Source organism: Meriones unguiculatus, chromosome 6 (assembly GCF_030254825.1).
Source record: "Meriones unguiculatus strain TT.TT164.6M chromosome 6, Bangor_MerUng_6.1, whole genome shotgun sequence".
Taxonomy (NCBI): domain Eukaryota; kingdom Metazoa; phylum Chordata; class Mammalia; order Rodentia; family Muridae; genus Meriones; species Meriones unguiculatus.
Window position 1 is genome coordinate 69,463,576 of NC_083354.1, and position 25,194 is coordinate 69,488,769.

Consider the following 25,194-nt stretch of genomic DNA (forward strand, 5'->3'; position numbering starts at 1 on the left):
CACAGTGGCCATCAATTTATCAGGTTGCAGGCACTGAGTTATTTTTATACTTGGCTGTCTGTAGAGATTTATAACCAGGTTTGCGAGGGCACACATTGTCATTCCTCTTAATATGCATTTAAGAGGGCATTTCTGTGTCTAAGGAAATGCATTTTAACCTTTTGTTTAACTGTCAAACTGATCTCTGTGACTGAATCATTACTCTGTTACTGTATACAACAGTTCCAACTTTCCCATATCCCTGCTATACATTATAGCTATTATATTATATTATAGCTATTCTGGCTCATAATAGAGTGAGTGACATCTCCCTGGGGTTTTAAAAGTTGCATTTTCTTAGTGACTAGTGTTGCTGAGTATCTTTTCATGTTTGAGACACATACAGGTCTTCTTCACTTAAATGCCTATTCATATCCTTTGACAATTTTTTAAAAGATTTATTTATTTATATGAATGCTCTGTCTTTATGTACATCTGAAAATTAGGAGAAAGCATCAGATCCTATTACATATGGCTGGGAGCCACCATGTAGTTGCTGGGAATTGAACTCAGGACCTCCAGAAGAACAGACAGTGCTTTTAACCACTGAGCCATCTATCCAACTCCACCTTTGGCTATTTTTTTTAACTTAGTTGTTAGAGCTTCACAGTTACCTCAACTTGGCAAATCCAAACATTCAGAAACAGTGTTTTGGTGCAGTTTTGATATGGTGCTATATAAATTCATATAATAGAGGGAGAGATATAAATAAACAAAGTTGCAATGGGAGTAATTTAGCAACTCATAAAAATTGCATACATGTTATCTGTTTTTGTAGAGCAATTCCATTTCTGCAAATATCTTCTACAGTCGCACTTATACACATAAAAGATTAGTTAATGTAAGCTGGGCATAGTGGCACATGCCTTTAATCCCAGCAAAGGCAGGCAGATCTCTGTGAGTTCAAGGCCAGCCTGATTTACATAATTAGTACTAGGACAGCCAGGGCCATACAGCAAAACTTTGCTGGGAAAAAAAAAGTAAATTCACTGCAGTACTGTTTATATGAATAAAAGATTAGGAATGACTTATGTGCGAATAAATAATGATTCTGATTAGATCAATAAACTATATCCACATACTTAAGCTTAAAACTCCCATCCAATTATATTCTTTTAGAAGGGGTATAAAGAAAAAAAGTGCATTCTTTGCTTTTATATGATAATATTATATAAATTCAAAGTAGAAAGCTTGTAGCAAGAACAACAGATTTGAAAGGCATTCATACATTTCATAGTTTAATGATACATTGATATATTTTTAATAAAAAGGGTAGTAAACCAAAACTTAATTGTTTTATTTATTTTTTTTTAAAGATTTATTTATTTTTTTATGTATATGAGTGTTCTATCTGCATTTACATCTGCCAGAAGAAGGAATCAGTTCACATTATAGATGGTTGTGAGCCACCATGTGGTTGCTGGGAATTGAACTCATGACCATTGGAAGAGCAGACAGTGCTCTTAACCACTGAGCCATCTCTCCAGCCCCAACTTAATTGTTTTAATACTAACCAAATCATAGATATTAAAAAAAGCAAGAACATACCTTTGTGGCTTCCATTATAATTTTGTTAATTTTCTCTTTATCCAATCCTTCCATTCCTGCTTTATTATCATTTAGTCCCATCCTAAGCAGAAGGCCATCTTTGTAATTGTTATTCTTTTTCGTTGTGTTATCCATGATGTAAACAAAGTAATTTCTTCTTTATTATCTGCAAAGGCATACAAAATAAGCACTTCTTTAAAAAATGTCCACAGAAGGAGTGGAGATAAAAACTTTCAGTGGAGTGCTTGCATGGCATGCAAGAGGCTCTAGGTTCAGTCCCCAGCACAGCGTGAAACTGAGAGAGGTGGCCCACCCCTGTAATCTCAGCACTGGGGAGGCAGAAGGGTCAGAAGCCCCAGGTTGTCCTCAGTCAGCTATGTAAGAAATTCACGACTGCTTTGAGCTACATGTAACCCTGAAAAAAACAAAAACATTTCTTAGCTTTTGAAATATTACTACTGAGCTGGTGGTGGCGCATGCCTTTAATCCCAGCACTTGGGAAGCAGAAGCAGGTGGGCCTCTGTGAGTTTGAGGCTTGCCTAGTGTACAGAGTGAGTTTCGGGAAAGCCAGGACTATACAGAGAAACGCTGTCATGAAAAACTAACCAACTGGCCTCCTTGGTTTGCCTGTGGTGTATATGCAAGATAAGAGTCTCACAACAGCGTAATGCAGCCATGATCATTCAGGCCTTTACAGCCATTGAAACAGGACAGTCTCCCCAAGCATGGTTGGCTACCATAAAAAGCTAAAATGTTACGCTCAGGATGCGAGGCTAAGCACTGCACTCAGGGTCAGCCGCTTTCAACCCAGAGAAGAGAAGAGCAAGTCTGATTGCATGCGGGTTGATGCCCCAGGTCCCGCCTCTGAGAAAAAGGTATCGAACGGGTCTGATGCTCTTAGGGTGGATGACACCTAAATGAACATCAGTACAAAGTCCCAATTTATTTCTAATATCAGAGATCAAACCTCTACTCTTGCCTGATTCAAACCTCTACTCTTGCCTGATGCGTCTAAAACAAAAAGGGGGAACTGTAGAGAGCTGCGGAATGCTGTGCCTTAAAGATGGAGCTGGTTTCCGCCTTCCACCTTCCCGATGGTGAGTGCTCTCTGTCACGAACAATTCCACATTTGGCTAAGGCTGAGGATCTGGCTTGCTACCATGTATGTGGACCTATCTGCATTGCCCACGTGGCACGCTGGGGTTGGCTACCCAGAGACTATTTAAGCTGTGGGCTGGCTTTCCCCAGGGTCAGATGATTGTTCAAGGTTCCTGAATAAACTGCATTGAAAAAAAAAAAAAAAAAAAAAAAAAGAAAAGAAAAGAAAAACCAACCAACCAAACAAACAAAAAAGATTACTCAAAATTTTGCTTACTATCTTTCTGGTGATAAGAAAGGAATGAACAGTTTCAGCATGTTTCTTGCCAGCAACTGTGTTTGCTGTCCTACATATACATGCTAAATATCTCTAAAAGACAGATGTTACTACTCCTAATACATAAAGAGAAGCCTGGTCTCAGAACATGCCTGCTAACATAAATTTGCTGAAAAATAGCTACACATTGTTAAAAACATATCCAAGTCCAAACCTCAGTTTTCTTCTATCGAAAAGTTTTTTTTAAATATCCTCCTCACCCAGCCAAATCCTTTAATCCTCTTGTTAAAAAAAACAAGCAAGCAAGCAAAAAACAACAACAACAAAAAAAACCCAAAAATCCACCCAAACAAAAAACTAGGAAACACACACTCAAACTCAGACAGAGACAAAAATGGAAATCATGTAATTTATATATATATATTATAAGTATATATTATACATATATAATATAAAATATAAAACAACAACAACAAACTACCTAACAAAAGAAATCTGAGATAGAAAGCCTACAAAAGTAGTGCTGAGTTCACTTTGTTTTAGATGCATACTGCTGGGTGTGGGCCCTGCCCTGAAGGATGGTTAATACACCCAGTGAAAAATACACTGGATGAAATTAATTTGCAGGTGCAAGCAGGTATCAAGCCCAGATAGCTTGTTTAGAGTTGGGAGCTTGTGTCCTAGTCCCCTCTCAATAGTAGCTTGTACTGCACAGGCACTGTGGATGCTGCCGCGGTCTCTCTGAAATCATGTGTGAATCTGTCCTGTTTGGAGGACACTGTTTCTTGGAGTCCTCCATTCCCTCTGGCTTTTACGCTCTTTCTGCTTCTTCTTCCCGATAGCTCCCTGAGCCCTGAGGAGACAGTCTGATGAAAACATCCATTAAGACTAAGGAATCCAAAATGTCTCCCTCACTACACATTCTCTAGTTATGGTTCTCCGTTCTTGCCTGATGCAAAAAGTTGTTCCTCTGATGATGGCTGAATGTTATAGGCAGTATTATATTGCTATGGTTCTTTTAGAACAGTGGTTCTCAGCTCCTTTGACAGCAGAATGATCCTTTCACGGGGGTCACCTAAGACTATTAGAAAACAGATATTTACATTACAATTCATAACAGTAGCAAAATTACAGTTATGAAGCAGCAACAAAATAATTTTATGGTTGTGGTCACTACAGCATGAGGAACTGTATTAAAGGGTTGCAGCATTAGAAAGATTGAGAAGCACTGCTTTAGAAGAACAATAGTATTCAGTTTCCCTTAGTAGTTGGTTTCCATATGGCTCCTCTAATGGCTTTTAGTGTTGGCTTTTCCTCCCACATTCCCTCACTTCTCCTTTCCTCTCTCCATTTAGTTCTTCCACTCTAGTCTCATCACCGCCTCTTCATAACAATATATCCTAAATCCCCTTCCTTGGGAGATCCTCTCTTTCCCCCTAGTCCCTTACTTGGCACCTAACGTCTGTGATTATACAAACTATAAAACACATATTGAAAGCTTAAAAGATAACATCCACATATAAGAAAAAATATACAATAATTGTCTCTTTGGATCTGGGTTTCTAGCTTCATCCATGTATCTGCAAATATAATAACTTTTAAAAACAGCTGAAAAATATCACATCCTGTAAATGTACCACATTTCACTATCCATTTACCAGTTGATGGACAGCTAGGCTGTTGTAAATTTCTAGCTCTTATGAATAGAGCAGCAATGAACAAATATCTCTGTGGTAGGAAGGAGAGGTCCTTTGTTTATATGCCCAAGACTGGTATAACTGGATCTTAAAGTAGAATTATTTTCTAGCTTCAGGAGGAACCACCACACTGATTTCTATAATGGCTGTACATGTTTGCACTCCCACCAGCAATGAATAAGGGTTCTCCTTTCTCCACATCTTCACCAGCATGAGCTGCCATTTGTTTTATTGATCTTAGCCATTCTGACAGGTGTAAGATGAAATCTCAAAGTAGTCTAATAGGGGTCCTTGGGGGTGAACCCTACAAGAAGATAGTGGTCCTTGCTTTCTTTTAGTCTTTTAGTCATGATTCCTCCACCAGCTCCTTACCACAGTTACAAAGCACCAGTCATGGATTTGAATCTCTAGAACTGTGAGCTGAAATAAACCTTTTCTCCCTATGAGGTGCCCACCTCCAATGTTTGTTAGGGTAAGACTAAAATGACCAGTAAGTAAAACACACTAAGTTTTAGTGTATTTGAATCACCATGAATTTTTTTTTACATTATCTACATTACTGAATGACTCTGCTTTGCATTTTATGAGTATCTATTTTTTTTTCAAGTAAAAAAAATCTAATAGTTCTGACTATCCCCTTTTCATTACTTCTTCAGTGAGCATATTTGGAAATCTCTGGTGAAGATGTTCATATAACATCACAAGTATAATAACTTCCTGTTTTTAAAAGAAGTGAATCTTATTTCTAATGGCTGTGTTAGGTGGGCAGATAGGTCGAGTGCTCAACGTGATGCCTGACATGTGAGAAGCTCTCAGTCAACACTTACTCTTACTACAGTCATGGATGCTAAGCCAGAGCTGTGAAGTTTACTCCAGGTAAGTGTGCCCAAGGAAAACCAAAAGCTCACAGTTAACACACATGGATTTGGGTTATAGTCAAATTAGTATTTGTATTATAATTCCTAAGTACCATCACAAGTAGAATAAATGAGATGAATGGATATAACTGCAATTTTGGGAAAAAAAAAAAAGAGAAACTCAACCTTTTTATAGCCTAAAATTATAGAATACAGACTGGTTCACTAAGAAGCAAATAAGAAATGCACAGTTCTCAGCATGTTGATTAAAGGACAACCTGCTTCTGTAAAAGAAAATGAAAAAGAAACACACAACTCAAAGGAAAGAATTCTTGGTTCTTGTGGTTTGGTACAGTAGTTAAACAACACATTTTCTCTGAAAAATCTCCAAATTCTTCCCAGGCTGATTCTATCGCCCATTATACACATTACCACTTAAAAACACAAAGCAAAGCCTGTGTTTTCATGCAATAAGGATGGAAACTTGAAACTTTCAACAGGAATCCTAAGGAAGAGGTTTTAGGGTCGGGACTTCTTCTACAAGGTACACTAGAACATGCACATAATCCTGTGAGCACCTGGAATGTTGACCCCAGTACTCTGACGGATTTAAAAGTAAACGGGAGTAGTGCTGGCACCGTACAGCTGCAGGCCGCAGGGAGGGACGGAGGGAACCAGCTCTGAAGGGCGAACGGGGCTAGAAGAGGCTCCTGGCTGGAGCTTGTTTTCATCTCCAATACACTGTGAGGAATCAAACCCCATACGGAGAAAACCTCAACCTATATTAGACTATTATTTTTACAACTCCCAAATGTTCAAATATTTCATGTTTTCATTCAACAGATTAAATACCTAGTATAATATTATAGACTGTAGTTATTCTTTTACAATCTAATTTAAAACACAATGAATTACGACTATTCTAAATTTAAATTTTCTAATTAATAATCAAATAAATCTTTTTTTTTGGCTTTTTGAGACAGGATTTCTCTGTACAGCCTTGGCTGTCCTGGACTCACATTGTAGACCAGGCTGGCCTCAAACTCACAACAATCTGCCTGTCTCTGCCTCCCTGAGTGCTGGGATTACAGGTGTGCACCACCACATCCAGCAATTTTTAATAATCATAAGTTCTCTTTTTCATTTTTACTTATTATACATATTTTAAGCTTTAAAGATAAGTCACAACCTCAAGACATTAACAGATTATTTTTCCATGTTTCCCTCAAACTATTTTACATACTCATAAATGCAACCATATGTCCACAAGTTTTACATAATGGGGATGAAAACACAGATGCAAAATTGTGTTTTCAAAATGCAAAACACTTGGCATTTTGAATTCATTTTTAAAATCTTCGTAAAATAAGCTGCAAGAAAGAAGGAAAGAGCAAGCCAACGAAGTATTGCAGTAGCATAAAGACTTGTTTAATAAACTCGAGGTCCTAGGTAGGCATTGTGGCGCATACCTGTAATCCCAGCACTCAGGAGGCAGAGGCAGGCAGATCTCTGTGAGTTCGAGGCCAGCCTGGTTTACAAAGTGAGTCCAGGACAGCCAAGGCTAAACAGAGAAATCCTGTCTCGAAACAACAAAAATAAATAAAATAAACTTGAGGCCCTGAAAGGGGAATGGGATCAAAATATTTTAGAATGAATTTTTTTCATTTATATGTATCATAGAGATATGACACAAAGCCCTGTAGTATCTAAACTAAGAGCATGTACACAAAATAAAACTCGCATTTTTATCAGAAACAGAACTGCTTTTTGGGAACTATGGTGGTTTGAATGAGAATGCCCCCATAGCTCATATGTTTGAATGTCAGGTTCTCTCGGTGATGGACGGTTTAGGAAGGGTTAGGTTAGATAGCCTTGTTGGAAGAGAAGTGTCACTGCAGGGTGGGTTTTGAGGTTTCAAAAGCTCATGCCAGGCCCAGTCAGTCTTTCTCTCTGGGCCCCTTCTCTGCCTGCAGCTTGCAGATCAGATGTGAATCCTCAGCTACTGCTCCAGCCCATGCCTGCCTGTCTGCCACCATCCTTCTCACCATAACGATAACTGGCCTCTGAAGCTGCAAGCAAGCTCCCCACTAAATGCTTTCTTTTCTAGGCTGCCTTGGTCATGGTGTCTCACCACACTCAGGACCATAATTGTTAATATACTATTTATTTGTTGATTTAGGGACAAGGTCCTGCTATGAAGCCTAGACAGCCCTTTATTTGTGATTCTCTTAACACATTACAAATGTGCAAGCCCATATCTAATTCACATATGTTCTGTCTTTAGCTATACATTTAGCCAGCTCCAGTGAAGAAGAATGGGATAGAAGCTATTCAAAACATCCAATCTACCTACTTACTTCTACAGAGATATGACTGAAAACTTTCTTCCTTTCCATCTCCCTCTCTCATTTCCTATTGTAGCCCAGGCTCCTCTTGATCTTGGATCTTCATTCTTGAGTGCTGAGATTCAGAAATGTATCTCCAAGTACAGGAATTTTGCCTTCTTTAGGACAGAATGAGAAATTCTCTGAAACACACTAAGTGTTGATTCAAAAGCTAACTCCCAAGTCCAGTTGATGCATCTCTAATTTGCATTCTTTGTGAAAGTTTCTGGGCTCTGTAACTCTGTAAATGTTTAACTCAGAAGTAAACACACCCAGGGAAATGTGGTGTGTGTGTGCTACCAAAAGCTAAATTTCTGGGGTGTGTGTTTTTGTGCACACCTGCACATCTGTGTGTGCAGATGCATCTGCATGAGCACCTGGAGGCCAAAGGACCACCTCATCTGTAGCAGAGATCTTATTTTTCGATGTTAGCACTTCTCTGGGGAGAAATTCCTAAGTAACTGTGTGCAATGCTTTAAGGTATGAGTACGTACTCCTATCACCTATTTCTCCAACAACTCCAAAGTGTAGCTCTCTCAGAAGCTGCACAAAAATCAACACATAAGCAAGTGTGAGATAGATAATAAAGTCACTTTAATGATTAAAGCAACATGCATGGCCTGGTGGCATTCACATGTAATGCCAGCACTTGGGAGACTGCAGTAGAAAGTCAGCAGGTTAGGACAGCCTGGGTTACACAGTAAGACCCTCTAAAGCAAAACAAGTTTCTTGTCTGTCTGTTTGTTTTAAGCAATATAAGCAGTTCAGGGCAATAGAATTAGACATGCAATACAAGAGCATACTACTGGTACCACTACTACTAACAACAATAACTGTTGGGGTTAATCTGCAGCTATTATGTATCCAAGTGTTGGTTGCATGCCCCCCCAGAATCCTTTCCTATGGGGAGATTCTCACGTATTCAGGATGATGTTGTACAAACCTTGCCTCCCATATTGTCCCTGATTGGATAACAAAACAAACTTTTGGAAGAAGAAAGAGGAAAGGCCCTTTTGCCAGGAGACAGGAGAGGAGGCAGAAGTGACCATGGCTCTGGATGGTTATTGCTAGCCACATGGGTGGATGGGGCTATGTGGACAGGTTAAATTAGATGAGCTAGTTGAGAGAAGGCCCAACTAAGGTCTAAACTTTTAAATATTAAAAGGTTTTGGTGTCTTTATTTTTATGTCTGAAGGGTCACCAGGATCTCATAACAATACCCTGGGCCTTCCACATTTGGCACCAGGGTCCTAACAAAAGATAACAACATTAATACTAGATGTTAACAAAAGAATCCATTAATCTAAAATTGCAATTGAAGCACATACTAGTATTACTACTACTAATAATAATAAAAATAATGATAACGAAAACAGATGTTAATAAAAGAATCCATCAATCTAATTGGAGCGTAGATACAAAGGAAAATCAAGAAATGCAAATACTGGCAATGTCAATCTCTATTAGTAGCTCAATATGACTAACCATTTAGTATCACAATTTGCCTTAGGAGATAGAACTATGACATTGATATTTGAGTTAAAGGCATGAAGATTAGATTTGAGAATTTGAGGCTAGGAATCATCATAGGGCCTGGGAAACTGGAAAAAGGATTCATGGGCTCTAGGAATACTGAAGCAGGAACCAGGATTGAAATGAGATTTTTAGAAGAGGTGAGGGGCTGAGGACCTAGCTCCATGTTATGGCATCTGACTTGCACACACAAGGCTCTGAGTTCCAGTCCCATAACAGAAAGCAACAATAAACAAAACAAAACAGGGCTGGAGAGATGGCTCAGAAGTTAAGAGCCCTGACTGCTCTTCCAGAGGTCCTGAGTTCAATTCCCAGCAACCACATGGTGGCTCACAACCATCTATAATGTGATCTGATGCCCTCTTCTGGCATGCAGGTGTATATGCAGATATAAAACTCATATACATAAAATAAATAAATATACCTTAAAAAACAACAACCTACCCAATAGGGATGCTTCCCTTCTTCAGTCATTTGAATAGGATGACAAGTTATAGAAGTTAGTTACTTAGTAATTCTCACTTCTGCCTATAGTAGTTTTCCCATCAATACTGTCACTGACAGGTACAGGAGGACCACAAGAAGGGAAATAGTAACTGATAATATACAAAACCTATAGACAACATGATGCATGGAAAAGGGAATAATGAGAAAGATATATCAGCATAAGCAAAAAGAAATTCTGCAGCTGTTGGGCTATGAGATTATTTTTATGCAAAAATTAGAGACCAAAAATTGGTCAAACATCAATTATAAAATGCTACTTTCAATCAGATAAATTTTGTGTTCTGCATTTGCTGTTCTATACTAGTGAAGAAGTTTGTTCACTTAAAAACCTTTATAAATCCTTTAAAATTCACTGTAGATTACTGAACTTGGGTTGCTTACACTGATTATGAACCTACTTGTATTTTAAGATCAAAGTCTAACTGGAAATCATGAGTATGGAAGGCATGCATGTCAAATGAAGCAAAATAATGTTTTTGAGTGTGTATTATGACAAACAGTAAGACACACATGGATCCCTACAATTATGCCCATGCTCACTTTTTCTGTGTTGTCTGTTAACTTTTTTTTAGGTTTATTTATTATGTATACAGTGTTCTGCCTTCATGTACACCTGCACTCTAGAAGAAGGCACAAGATCTCATTATAGATGGATGTGAGCCACCATGTGGTTTCTGGGAATTGAACTCAGGACCTTTGGAAGGGCAGAAGGTGCTCTTAACATCTAAGCCACCTCTCCAGCCCATCTGTTAACTTTTGTGAGTATATTTACAAAAGCATTTTATTCTTTACACTTCATTAATACTAAAGATAAATGGCATGCAAGCTTCTTGAAAGCCCCTCCCTTTTTTTTAAACTACAATTTCCATCATTAGAAATGTACGTAGATAGATTCAGTACATTTTATATAAATGAGTATCTACCTGGGTACATTTATACATAAGTTGTGCATATAACAGCACAACTGGGATATATGCACAGTGAAGAAAAATAATTATAGCAATAATGCTATTAAGCAATTGCTCAATACAAATTCAGTCATTGTTGTTACAGATTAAGCCAGTTAAGATTAATACCCAAGACTATTCACTTACTGGGAAACTAAGGTGAATCACCATAATAGCACAATAAAGCACTTCATGTTTTTTAATGGGCTTGAGAGGAACACTCTCAGAGGCTACAATGACCTATTAATTAGAATAGAGAAAAAAATGCAAAATAGAACATGTCAGAGAAACTTGGAGTGGGAGTTTTGCAAATCTTAAATGTTTCTGAACGTCATATTGGGCATCGTAGCTCACAACTGTCAGAGGCAGGAAGATCTTTGCTAGAGCGAGGCCAGCAGGGATATGTAATGGATCAGTCTCAAAAAATTATTTTTTCCATACAGAATAAGTCAACAAGACCCGTAAGTTTACAGTACAGTGATTTCAATTTCACTGTATGGTGGAGTAAGTCCAGGAAATATGAATTATCTTTCCTTAAAAATTCCAAATGAACATTGCTTTAACTAGGACGGCTTAGGACAAATAGCTTAGAGTCAGTATGAAGATCACAAAAGAGGATTAAAGAACTGGCTTTTTCTCTATCAGAGACAGAGAAAGAGCTAGGTTCTTTTAACTTATAAAACACCAGTTTAACAAAACATGACCACTTAAAAAATTTACTAGATGCAAATTCTCATGGCAGTCACCATAATACCTTGTTTGTCTTTGATTTTTAAATTGTTTGAAACTGCTTATCCATTCATTAATTATATTTGATAACTCTTATGTGCTCATGACTGGTATTGGTATCAAAACTATTTTTAAAATGGTGGAAAACAGTTAAAATTTTTTCCAGCAACAGAACTCAGATTCTAGTGGGAAAATGTAATGTTTGCTGACTACTGTGTATTTTAAGTCTTTATCACATACTACTATGTTTTTAGAAAGATTAATCAGTATCTATGTAGGACATATCAATTTGTTGTTGTTGTTGTTTTGGTTTGGTTTTTGGTTTGTTGAGACCAGTTCTCTGTGTAGCCTTGACTGTCCTGGACTCACTTTGTAGATAAGGCTGACCTCAAACTCACAGAGATCCACTGTCTCTGCCTCCCCGAGTGCTGGGATTACAGGTGTACCCTACCACGCCCAGCTTCAGTGAGTTTTTATAAATGCTAAATTATGTTTTTCCTTGGAACTTCCCCTCCCAACTCACATAGGTAGAAACAAACTAGTTATGTTGCTCATTGCTTCTAGTCAAAGTCTCACTACCAACAACACACACACACACACACACACACACACACACACACACACACTCACACCAGCCTTAAATACAACACTATTTGGAAAAACTGATTATAGCATTGGCTAGCCAACTGTTTCTTTTTGCAAGCTGATAATTGTAAGAGAATGAGGGCAAAAAACAAACGAACAAACAAAAGAAAAAACCCTCACAGATAGAAGATACCATAAGTCTTCAGAGGTGGATAGAGAAACCATTTTAAGTTTCCCATATACACAACACCATTGTGTTGAGGATTCTAATATTTCTGAAATAATCGTTCTCCTATTGGAAATAATTTAAATATATTTCTGTTCTCCCTCTTGTGATAGGTCTGTTCTACTGTATGTAAATAAAGTATTGTACATGTAAATCAAGTATCCCTAGCACCTCTAGAACCAGCGAATCAAACACATTCACCCTCAAGACCTCTACCACTGCCCAAGGTTTATAAAGCCAAGAGGTCTAAAATTTGAAATTTGAATCTTGGGGCAACATAACTGGGGTCCTGGCTACAAGTTTAGACAAAGTAGTGGGCAAGTTGAGGCAGACCCACCCAGCTGCAGAAAGTTGCCAGGCTTGTACCTGAGAGATACTGTTGCCTGGCAACCCACCCAGATGACCCCTAGTTCCCCACCCAGATAGCCCCTAGCTTGTGACCAAAGTCACATAGCCCTGCTTCTAAGAAAAACCACAAGATGTGCTATTTGCTCCCTCTCCCTAGCAATGGCCAAATCAGCACATAACAGGACATTACAGGCGTTGCTCATGATCAGATATCCTCCAGATGGCCAGGCCAGGACTAATCATGGTCTTGGTGCCTAAAGCAGACCAATTATTTTAAAAGTCAACCTCCCTTACCCAATCATGTGATGCTAAGGCTTTGAAACTCCCCGCTTACAGTCCCTGCAGTCCTCTCCTGCTTCAACAGGGATCTTGTGACCATGGCTCGAGCTTGTATTGAATAAACCCTCATGTGTGTTGCAACAGAATCCTGGTGGTCTTTTGGAGTCTCAAGATCTAGGCACAACATTCTTTGGAGGTCCCACCGAGATCCCAAGATTTCCCAGGCCCCCAGGACCTTGGTCCAGAGGGTCCAGTACCAGGCAGTGAGTGTTCTTTGTCTCAGTGTCTCTTTATACTGTCTGTGTTTACATTTCTGTTCTGAAAAGCCTTGAGGTTTTGGTTTAAGTGGCAAGACATAGCTAGGAGCAGAACGCACACAAGAGTTACAGCCATGGGAGTCACAGGAGACGCCCCTTACTCTGGGGTGGACAAGGAATACCACAGTCAGCTACTCTCCTCTCTGTGCCTTTGCCTTCTGTGGCTGGGAAACCAGAGCAGAAATCTGAAGGTCCATCGAGTCTGAGCTTAAATTGCAGAATGGCTACACGGCCACTTAGTTGGTGCTTACTTATCTTTTTTGTTCCTTGTGTTTATGAGAAACCTTTTTGGGGTGGATGTCGTGCCTCTCCTAGAGGGGGATCCTGATTCTGTTCTGGAAGAATTTTCCACAGAGGAAACTAGATCCCATCAGCTCCTCACCTCTCCATGCCATTTTCACTTTCCCCATCATGTATGGTGGCCAAGCGATTGGTTTCATTTTTGTTATCAGGCACAGAGTAACTATTTTGTTTGTGTTTGTCTCTCTGTTTTGTTTCTCTTGTTTGTGTGTCTTTGTGCATGCTGGACTGTGAGGGACACTACAGGACAGACTTCCTCTAACCCCTCCCTGTTCCTCTCAGCCTTTCTGCCTGCCAGTCATTCCCCCTCCTTGAGACCCGCCACAATGGGATCTGGGGGAGCAGCGGGATCAGCAGGCACTTCAGCAGCAGGTGCTCCAGTCCTAGATGTTCTGGCAGCGGGCAGGTATGTGAAAATGGGCGGAGAAATTATCTGTGACTGCTCCCAGCCAGCTAGCGGCCTCTGCTGCTGAGTGCACCTTCATCCTGGTGGCAGCGCTGGAGCACCCATTCTAAGCTGTGGTGTAATTGGGTAGAGTCCAATTTCGGGGCAGGCCACCCCTAGTAGTACAGGCGGAGGGACCATTGAAAGACAGACCACTATTCCTTTGTTTTTTTCCTTCCTCTTCCTTTCTTTTTGCGTGCATTGTACCAGTACATTGTTTTCTTGTGTTGTTCTTTTATGGGTTTGTTTGATTATAATGGTCTCAGTAGGCTGGTGACCAAACAGCTATGCACCATGGTGGCTTTGACTGACCCATGCTCCCAATGCTACGTTACAAGCTGGGGCACCTCTAGTCACTGGTAGGAGCATGCCTCAGGGCAGGACAGGTAGAGAACAGCCAAGAGCTGGGTGGGCTACATGAGCTTGCCAGGCTGATGGGACAAAATGCTTGAAATTACAGCCAGACGGAGTAAGAAAAGTTTTGTCTGTCTACTTAAATATAAGTATGGCCATTACATGTTTGTTTTTGACTGATCACAAATGGTCAATATGCTCTGTATGTCTTGGTTATAGATTAACAATTATTGGATATGTTTAAAGGTTAAATTAAAACTCTTGTGTAAAGCATATATATATGTGCATATGTGTTTGTAAGATCTATAGAAGCACAGATGTTTTTAAGTAGCAACCATGCCATGCATATGATGTGACTTGGTCATCTTTAAAATGCCATGTGGTGTAGGGCAGGGTTACAGAACCTCTTAGTCATAAAGAATTCTGGTTATCATCCTATTTCCTTTTAGACTAAGAAAACACGTCTCATTTTAAATTGGTATTGATTTTAAAGACTGGATTGTTTGCACTGGTAAAAGTTGGTTTTGACTTTTAAAATTATGGTTATGCTTTGTGACTTCATTCCTAAAAAGGGCACTTTATTTTGGTATTGCAAAAACAGATTTCTTCTAAAAATGTGTTGAAGGCTATGAAACATTTTAAAGTTTATCAGGTATTTTATAATAATGTCTTTATGGATTTTATTTATATACACATATATAAAATTCAAGGTTGTGTTTTTGCGGCATGCTGTGTGATTCAACCCTGGTTTGTATAATAGGCTGAATTGAAGTGTGTACCTGGCTGCCAGTTACTGAATGAATGGATTAATGCTGTTTCTTTTTGGCTGATATGTTTGGTATGGCCAGAATAGTTCAAGTACAGTTCTAAAATTGTTCTATACTGTTCTGTTATGCAGTTAGTTCTAAAACTTATTTGATTACTATGTTAAAACTTGGTTTCGGGAAACTGTAAATGAGCCACAGTCCTATACTATGGGAGGCAGCAGTATAATCAGCAACACCTAATGCCACAGCCTGTAACAACACATGGCTAGCCACCATGTTGGTAAAGGGATAAAGGGGGTGGAACTATGGTTTTACTGCCATCTTTGTTGAGGGCTGCCAGCCGTGTTCAGTTCTCTGTTTAGTGCTAAGTGAAACTTTTGTCCTTTAAGCTTTTTGCTGTTCAGTCTTAAAGCAATGTGGTAGGATCAGCAGGATTTTCTAGCCCCTCTATGAGCTGTATCTGATTGAAAGTATTGCCTTGATTTTAATTCAGAATTGTATTTAAAGTTATGTTTATGACTGCAGTTGGTTACAGATTGAACTTTACCTAGTCTCTTTGTTAATGTTTGGAGGGTTAAGCGTAGGAAGCCTAGGATGGATAACTACAAAGTTTGTCTATGTAGATCTACTTGAAATAGATATGGTCCTAAAACACTCATCTAAGGAATATGCCAGAATTAGAGATTATAGCGTTCTGTTTTACAGGATGCAGTTTAGAGTGGATGACTAAAGATAGACAAAGAGGAACTCAGATATGCTGGCCCTCATGCTTGTTAGAGATCTGATGAATATGGCATTTTAACCTTGTAAGCTTATTATGACAGAGAATCCCAAAATCCTGGCAGTAGCTCCCCAAGGTCTCTGAGAAGATTTGGTCACAACAGATGACTTCGACTCTGGATTGTGGTATGCTAAACACTGGGCAAAACGGCCCCAAATGGCCTACTGCTAGGGCCCAATCTAAACTGTGGACAAAGCTATGGACACCTGGAGAGTCATTGTTTCACGTTGCTGAAGGCTAGGTGAGGCCATTCTCTCATGTTCTTTTTCCACAGAAACAGTCTCTCATCTTCTGTGCCTGATATTTGGAGCACCTCTGCTCATGATGCCATAAGACCATAGAAGCCAGAAACTGCCTAGGTGGTAGACTGACTAGTCGTCACTGTCATTTTGATTGGTACATTTATTTAGTTTATAATTTATCCTTCTCAGGTCTCTGATCACACTGATGGCTAAGCTAAGCTAATGGTAGGTTTGCAGCTAAAGAGCAGACAGTTAGAGCCACTGTTAGTTCATTGGTCATTAGACCAATGAATTGATTAATTCATTAGCCAGTTAGAACTACTAGGTACTAGATCTCTTATTTAGAAAGGTAAAGAGTTTTGCCTTGCTCACAGGCTTCTTGTTAATTGCCCGTGTCTTACGGTGAATAACTGGATAGAAAGATGTAACGTTTATGAAGGTCTGAGGATATGAAAGTTTAAGTTATGAGGATATAAACAAGTGTCACAGTTTCAGAAATGTTTCAAAGTTGGTAAATAAAAAAAATTAGAGGGTCTAAGCAGATGTTTTAGGATATGTGAATGTACTGATATAAGTACTGATATGAGAAAGTAACTGTTGTACTGATATAAGAAAGTAATTTAAGGCATATTGAAAATGGGAGATATTTCAGATTTCTCCACCCTTTATGCTATTGTTATGCTTATGTTGTTATAAGATTTCAGAAGTTCAGAGTTATGACATTGATCAATAGAGTTCTGATAAGCTCTGGGGCACTGACTGGTTATCGAGTCACAAGCTTGAGATTTTAATTTCCTTTTGGTTGTCTTCTGGAGATAGACTTAAAAGTGCATCTCCTCATGCTAAAAACATTTGTCTAATGTATATATCTGACCCAAAAGCTATAGCTTTTATGAGATTTTAATGGCATGAGTATACTCCTGCTGTTTCGTAGATACCTGTTAACTGCTTTTTCTAAAGTATGGATCTCAATACAACAGTGATACTAACATACTTCCTTCTGTAAACTAAAATTAATGAGTTTCAGGAAACCAGAAAATCATGAGACCTGGATTTTGCATAGCTCAAATGGACCCCTGATGAGTCTTTCCCTTGGTCTTAGGATTCCTCACTTTCCCATTTCTTAGACAAATTTTGACTTCTGTCTCTTATCTGAATTTATTTCAGTAGATTTTTACCTTGCTGACAGAATCTATTTGGGGATCAGCTATGGACTGCAAGCTCAACTCTGGACTTCCTGGAAGCTGACATGATTGTTCCCTGCCTCTTCAGGTGGATCAACTAACCAGATGCTTCTGAGGACTGCCCCATTGCCCAGCCTCTGGCTGGCTTTCCTAGCCCCTGATTTCGACTTTCCCCATTGTCATCATCAAAGCAGCTCCAGAAGAGAGTTCTGTCCATAATCCCACATAATAGGCTGAAATGATATATCAATAGGGCTCATCTCGAAGATTTGAGACAGTATCCTCTTGAAAAGGAATGAGAGGTCCAAAATTTGAAATTTGAATCTTGGGGCAACATAACTGTGGTCCTGGCTACAAGTTTAGACAAAGTAGCGGGCAACAGACTCGATTCCTGGTGGTCTTTTGGCGTCTCATGATATAGGCACAACAGTTTGTGACACCATCAGCTTTCCACCAGGGCCACCTGAGATTCGTCATTTATTCTGAGGAAGGGAGGGCTCCCCTCTTTCCTAGAAATTTGCCTTTGAACTCCTAAAGCTTGGCTGCCAGACAGGCTGGCCAAAGCCTGCCCAGCCACCAGGAGCTCTAGAGACCACTGGAATTCGTAACCACTGGAAAGGCATCCCCTGGGCCTGGACCCATTTTACAGTGTCCTGGGCCTGCACTTCACTGGACCTGCCCTCCTGGCACCCTGGGCCTGAGCCTTGCCTTTGTGTTGCAGCAGCAAGCCAACCAGGCATGGGCTTTTCTCTGCACCCCTACCATTATTACAATGGGTTAGTCAAAGGGCTGTAACACTTTGGTATCATCACAGGCTTCTGGAACTCCTTAATTTACAGTGCCTCTGATACTGGCAATCTTATTTTAAAAAGCTAAATTGTAACACTTGATGGAAAACTCACTTCCATCTCTCCAGGTGAGATCGGGAGCCTTGTCTAGTGCATGACCCTCTCCCTAAAAAGGTCTAGCTGTTTCTGAGAGATGTGGGACCTTGATCTCACTCCTGTCTGGAAGCCTGGGCTTGGTTTAGCCCAGTGGAACCTAACAGCCCCTGTGCCACACCCCAGCAGCAGTGGCATGGGGGAGTGTCAGGTCCTGCGGACCATCCAGGCCATGAGAACAACAGATTACCACCTCTGTTTCACATATTAACATCTTTACTTTGAAGTTTGCAAAATCATGGTTCTTATAAAATCCTTCAATTTTTAACTGGTCATAGTTTTTGGAGGGGGAAACAATTTTAATAAACAGCAGTTAAGTTTCCAGGTTAGCTAAGAAGGTATTGCTTAACTCAAAATGCATCCTTATTATAATGATTATTGTAGGAATATGGAACGCACAGGCTTTGTTATGGACTGAACTGGTTTCCCAAAAACTCATTTTTGAAGTATCGATGATTCTTCTATTCAATACTTCTAGGAGTTTTGGCTTCTGGATGTTGGTAGCAGAAACACAAGGCACAAGAAGGCCATGGGATGATTATCTGGCATTGTTCCTGTTAGTAGGTGAGGTAGACGAACTAGAAGAATGAATTGAGGGAAAACTCACGTGGGATAAGAATGAATTATCAATGCTTGAGTTCAAACCCCAAATACATCTTCAGTAAAACTTTTGGAAAATTATTTATCCTTTCTGTGGTTAAGTTTCTTCATCTGAAATATCAGAAATAGAAGGAAATAATGAACTCTAAAGAACTGATGTACAGCTTGGGCTGGGCAGAAGAGGGTAGGCAGAGCTAAGGTTCCCCGGTTTGGGGTCAGAGAAGGACCATGAGGCTAGAAAAGGAAGGGAGGAGGGAAGAAGATGGAAAAAGAAGACATGCCTTGATGGAGCAGATCCAGCCCAGACAGAGTGACTTAGTGGCCAGTAACTTGGGGTTGGGGGGAGGTGGCTAATTAGCTTAGAGGTTGATGTCTACCTAACCCTGGTGTTTTAAAGCCTATAAAACAAATTATAGTCTCTGTGGCAACTACTGGGGAACTAGCTGGGGTAGAGAAGCCCTCAAGAGTTTAATATTTTTCTACAACAAATGGACTTGGAATTAACAAGACTTGGGTTCAAATCTTACCCCTGCTACTTAGTAGCCCTGAGACACTGGGTAAGTTATTCAGCCTCCCAATACTTCAGATCATTTTCCTTTATGGGCCAGTAGGACCAGCACTGCCCCACTTACATGACTTTTAAGATAAAAGTCAGATCACATATGTAAGGTGTCTGGCTAACACAAATGATACAATAAGGATATAATTACTTTACCCATTAAGTGCACTCACACTTCAAGTGTTCACACTTCTTTATTTCCTATATGTGTATCTGTGTCTTCAGTGACTGAACATTTACGTGTGGATATGTGCATATGCACTAAGAGGTGCGTGTGAACGTGTCTGTGTGTGGGTGTGTGGGTGTGAAACTGTGGAGGTTAGAGGTCAACTTTGAGTATTTTCTTCAACTGCTTTCCACCTTGTTTCTAGGGACAAGAAAGGTCTCATACAGCCTGGGAATCTATCATTGCGGGTGGGCTGACAGGCTACTGAGCTCTTGGGATCTACCTGTCTCTACCCAGACAACTCTGGAATTACAGACATGTATCGCCTTACCCAGCTTTTACCTGGGGATCTGACTTCAGGTCCTCACCCTTGAGCAGCAGAAACTTTACTGACTGAACCACCTTCATACCACTTCTCAATCAACTTAACAAGCTACTCTCACAGTCATTTGAAAGATATAAAGCATGCATGTGAGAAAGAACATGAGGAAAATGTCTTTACTGTATATACAAAAGTGAGACGGTAATTCTATCAGGGCAGTATTACTATAGATATGAGTATATCAAAGAAAAAGAACAAAGTGCTATACATGGGGGTTTTCATGTGTCAGAAAGGTAGCATATTTGTATAAGATGCAAATAGACTGTCCAGGCTGGGTAGGGGTGGCCATGCCTTTAATGCCATTACTCAAACGCAGAGCAGCACTCTTAAGGCAGAGGCAGGTGGATCTCTGTGAGCCAGAGGACAGCTGGTTTACAGAGAAAGTTCCAGGACAGCCAGGGCTACAGAGAGAAACACTATCTCGAAAAACCAGACCAAAAGAAAACAAAGCAAACCCCGAATAACAAAAAAACAAAGAATAGTCTGCTCAATAAAATAGTGGGCCCAAGTGCCCATTTGCGACAAATAAACAAAAAACCAAGAACTAATTTCCTATTTCATTCCAAATACCTCATTCCAAGTAAATCCCATGGTATACAAGGTCTAAAAATAAAGCCAATGACAATAAAGAACACTACACAAGGATTAGAAAAGGCCCTATGTAAGAGAGACAACTGGAAACTATAATTTTTTATTATGAAATAAAGCTCATGCACTTCATTTGCATTGTTATTTCTTTCCACTAACAGTAATAATACAAGCTATAATCTCCAATGTGATAATCTAATCATTATGGAAAAATCTTCCTGTATTTAAAATATTTTATCCTTAAGTACAATGGGCCAAAGTAGCAAGGCAATTTCTCATACATTAACACTACTAAATATAATGAAGCAATTTTCAGCCAAGCAAGTGGGAGCTGGGTGTCGGTGGTCACAATTATTCAAAACCTAAGTGAGACATAAAATAAATTGAAAAATTAAACATAACACTGTTTCTGTGATTCCAAATCACACTGTAAGGTGAATTTCTCAATATTCACAGCCATTTCAAGAGCAGTGACTCTAGAACTGAGCACAAGAATCAGAAAGTCTAACCATGTTGGTCTCACAAGCAGGGCAAACATTTTAAAATGCAAGCTCTCTTTTTTAAAATGCACACTCTCTTCCTCTTGCTCTTTTGATTGATATCCTTGGGATATATTTCAACACATTGACAAGGTATTCACAAAAGCTTTATCTCTTAAGTTTTATTCATTTGAACGTCTTTTAATTACTTGTCATGATTTTACAATGGAAAATCATTTGTAACTGATCTGGATTTAGAATCTATTGCACTTAGGGTCGATCTACAGAAAGGTACTGCAAGGATTTCTCCAAGCTAGTTCTTAACCATATGCAGAGTGTAGGCCTCTTTTACTGCTCCCAGAGTTTTGGTTTTGTTTGATTTGTTTTTCCCCCCTAGTCATTCTGCCTTAACAAACACCTCCCGCACTCAAAAATTCTTTACTTTCCCATCAAGGTACCAAACAGAAATTCTTTCTACAGTTTAATAAAAAATTTCAAAATTGGAAACGATCAGGAATTTGATAGCCACCTATTGTCTAATTCCTTACTATTCTACAAAGCCTTCGTGTTGTTCTTTATGATAGAAAGTTTCTATCCAACCTTTCCTGTCTTTCGGTGAGGAAAAAGATGTAGTTAGCGTGGGTCTCGAGGAGATACTCGTTCATAATTAAGAAAACTTCGGGATATAATCTAATCCTTATTTCACTTTTAAAAAATCTCGTTTAACGTTATTTTCTCCGACAACCTAACGTGACTTTCCACAAAATAGGAATTATATAAATGTAACAAGCCGAAACGCTTATGAAATTAGTCTGAAGGAATTCCTCCTTCCACAGCAGCAAACCTCAAGTATTAACTTCTGGAGACACAGACAGTAGTCCTTCGGGATTAGAAGTGACGGTGTTTGAGAGGAAAAAATCTCCTGTTTGTGATTGGAGAGGTCATAAACTTCTAACCTCCAGCCCATGAAAGAAGCGGCTGAATCCCTAATCATTTTTGCCCAGACAAGTAGCAAAGATGTTCCCGGGCTTTCCGGAAAGCGGTTACGCACAACCCAACATCCTCACCTGAGGGTTCTCAGGTCCCGGTTCGCAGGGACTGAGGGCTCGTCATAAACACGCAAGGCAGAATCAGAAGCCCGGCTGCACGGAGGGGCCACGCAACTGTCAATAGAAGCCCACTCGCCCTCTGAAGGTTCCCCCAGGCAACCAGCCTTCCGCTCTCCCGGGACTCACAGCAGTTGCCTAGGATTGCGACTACAGTTCCCAGGAGGCTGCGCGGCGGACTGAGCGGCAGCCTTCCCAGAATGCAGCGCAGCGGCTTCCCTGTTCAGCTCTCTCCTCTCCCTGCTCCGCCTCCTTCCCTACCCGTCGTCACCCGGGAGGGCCGGAGGTAGGGAGCGTCGTGAGCCGCCGGGAGGGGCCCGGGGCGGGGTGGAGGAAGGATGGGAGGACGGAGGGGAGGGAGCGGCGAGGGGAGGGAGGGTAAATAGTGGCCCGGCAGGAAGATGGCGGCGGTAGCGGAGGTGTGAGCGGACCAGGGTCTCTGCCGTTGGCTTGGCTCTTCCGTCTTCCTCCCCTCCTCCCGCCCTGACTGAGGTTGGCATCTAGGGGGCCGAGTTCAGGTGGCGGCGCCGGGCGCAGCGCAGGGGTCACGGCCGCGGCGGCTGACGGCTGGAAGGGCAGGCTTTCTTCGCCGCTCGTCCTCCTTCCCCGGTCCGCTCGGTGTCAGGCGCGGCGGCGGCGGCGCGGCGGGCGCGCTTCGTCCCTCTTCCTGTTCCCGCACGCCCCGGAGCGGGCACTCCTGGCCGTGCCATCCCCCGACCCTTCACCCCAGGGACTGGGCGCCCGCACTGGCGCAGCTCGCGGAGCGGGGGCCGGTCTCCTGCTCGCCTGTCGCGCCTCCATGTCGGATAACCAGAGCTGGAACTCGTCGGGCTCGGAGGAGGATCCGGAGACCGAGTCCGGGCCGCCTGTGGAGCGCTGCGGGGTCCTCAGCAAGGTGAGCAGCCCGCGGGGCCGCGGACCCGCTGCCCAGACTCACCTGCCGCGGGCCGAGGGGAGCCGCTCGGGACCTGGGGTGGGGCTGGACGGGAGGCACCGACTGTCCCGGGGCGGGGGCTGCGGAATGTGCTGGGGTGCGGGGCCGAAAGGTCGTCCCGGAATGACTGACAGACCAGAGGTGGAATAGGGGGTGTTTGGGACTGTCCTTGTCCCTAGCCCCCCAATCCCAGGGTCTTACCAGCTTTGGCCGAGGACCTTGGAAAGCGTGGATTAAATCCGCGATACAGTTTGGAAGGCAAGGTGCATCTGGTAACTTGGAACCCAAGGCGTCAGCTGTCTGGGGTGTAGGAATCTGGGTTGGGCCACGGTGGTGTCTGAAGTACGGAACGCCAGGGCGGTTAAATCGACCTTTCAAACAATATTGTTTTGGAGGTCCCCACCAGAATAGGTTGGGGCGGGGCGCGGGGGGGGGGCGCGTTCAGCTCTAGAGGGAGTAATTTCGGCAAACTAGTTGACTGGGTTTGGCCTTGAAATCTGAGATAGTAAACTTTGAGGTGTGAGTGATCTTTACTGTAGAAAGTGTGTAGCACTTTTGTACTTTACCCCTCCTTGCCCAAGTTCAGAAAAGAGCTATTGAATTGGCACGCTATGGATAGGAAATATTAATAGTAAGTTGGAACGTGTCAGAGTGAAGACCAGGAAAAGGAGCATTATTTAGCAAAACAGTATTTGTACTGTAAGGAAAGACATTTCTGTTTTTTCCCTCTGTACAATTAAAAGCGCCTATTCAAAAAAATGTTTTTTCTTATCCTAGATAGCATTTTAGGGCTGCAAATAAGCGATCTCGTTAATAGTTCACAGTGTGTTATATTTTACGTGTTTGCTGTGGGAAGACTCAGCCTTTTTTGACTTCCCTGTCCTTTCCTGTTAAACTTTAAGACATGCTTAGAGCTAGCAGTTAGTTTCTAGAGGGAGAGTCGGGGCTGGTCCCTTAACAAGCTGGTCATAAGATACCAAGTCATGTGCTGTTGGGCATTAAGAAATCACTCTGCTTTCAGTGTTCTTGAACATCATTTCTGGAATTGTTTGAAATTTAGGTTATTACAATGTCTTTAGCTGAAGAGAGAAGAGGCCTGGAATAGACTTCAGTATGTCAGATGCAAGGCTTCCAAGTGTTAACTTTTTATTTACATAGTATAAAATTATGTTGTATTTGATACTGTGATTATTCTTGAAATTGTAGTGTAATGCTTTCAGTAAGGTTTATTTCCCCAGTGTTTACATAAATTTAATGCATCCTTATAATTTAAGAATCTATATTGAACACATTGTATAATAAGTTTACATTTTCAAATGGTTTTGAAATGGGGTCTTTCAAGTGGTTATGAAATGAGGTCTTTGTTTCTCCTGATTCTGATAGATTCATTTGTCATGAGATGAGAAGCAGACTGCCATATTAGTATTTTGTTGAAGTATTTTATGAAACAAGCTATACTTTTGACTTTTTGTTTATTTGTTTGTTTGAGACAGAGTTTCTCTATGTAGCCCTGGCTGTCCTGGAACTCACTCTGTAGACCAGGCTGGCCTTGAACTCACGGAGATCCAGCTGCCTCTACCTCCTTAATGCTGGGATTAAAGGTGCACACCACCACCACCACCACCACCACCACCACCACCACCACCACCACCCAGCTTACTTTTGACTTCTTGATCATTACTTTTTGTAGGTTGAGAGATTGGAATGACTGATGGAAAAAAGTCATATGCTCTGTGATCTATCATATACAGAATAGTGTATGAAGTATTATGTGAATCTGAACCTGGAAAGCCAGCAGAGTTGTACATTAATGTAATTCTAGCATCCAGAATGCTGAAACAGGAGGACTGCAAGTTCCAGGCCAACCAACCTATCTGTGCAGTAAGGCCCTGTCTCCCAAAATCATTTCTTTAAGGACTGTTGTTGGCATTTAAATGTGTAGAAATACATTGACCATGTCCATGAAAGGGCAGTTGTTTTAATTTTTACTGTTCT

General features: G+C 41.0%; 2 protein-coding genes across 4 annotated transcripts in view; one reads left to right on the forward strand and one right to left on the reverse strand.

Annotated features, from left to right (window-relative positions):
* Window positions 1-22,493, reverse strand: part of Polk (DNA polymerase kappa) — a 65,148-nt gene extending 42,655 nt beyond the window's left edge. For both annotated transcript variants that reach the window (XM_060385599.1, XM_060385600.1), the window contains exons 1-2: window positions 22,227-22,493; window positions 1,588-1,753 (exon numbers count right to left, since the gene is read on the reverse strand). In XM_060385599.1, coding sequence (XP_060241582.1) covers window positions 1,588-1,722 — 135 coding nt within the window. In that variant the 5' untranslated portion in view covers window positions 1,723-1,753; window positions 22,227-22,493. The remainder of the gene's footprint in view (window positions 1-1,587; window positions 1,754-22,226) is intronic.
* Window positions 22,494-23,026: 533 nt separating this feature from the next.
* The window catches only part of Cert1 (ceramide transporter 1), a 98,132-nt gene continuing 95,964 nt past the window's right edge, over window positions 23,027-25,194 (forward strand). For both annotated transcript variants that reach the window (XM_060385601.1, XM_060385602.1), the window contains exon 1: window positions 23,027-23,160. In XM_060385601.1, coding sequence (XP_060241584.1) covers window positions 23,065-23,160 — 96 coding nt within the window. In that variant the 5' untranslated portion in view covers window positions 23,027-23,064. The remainder of the gene's footprint in view (window positions 23,161-25,194) is intronic.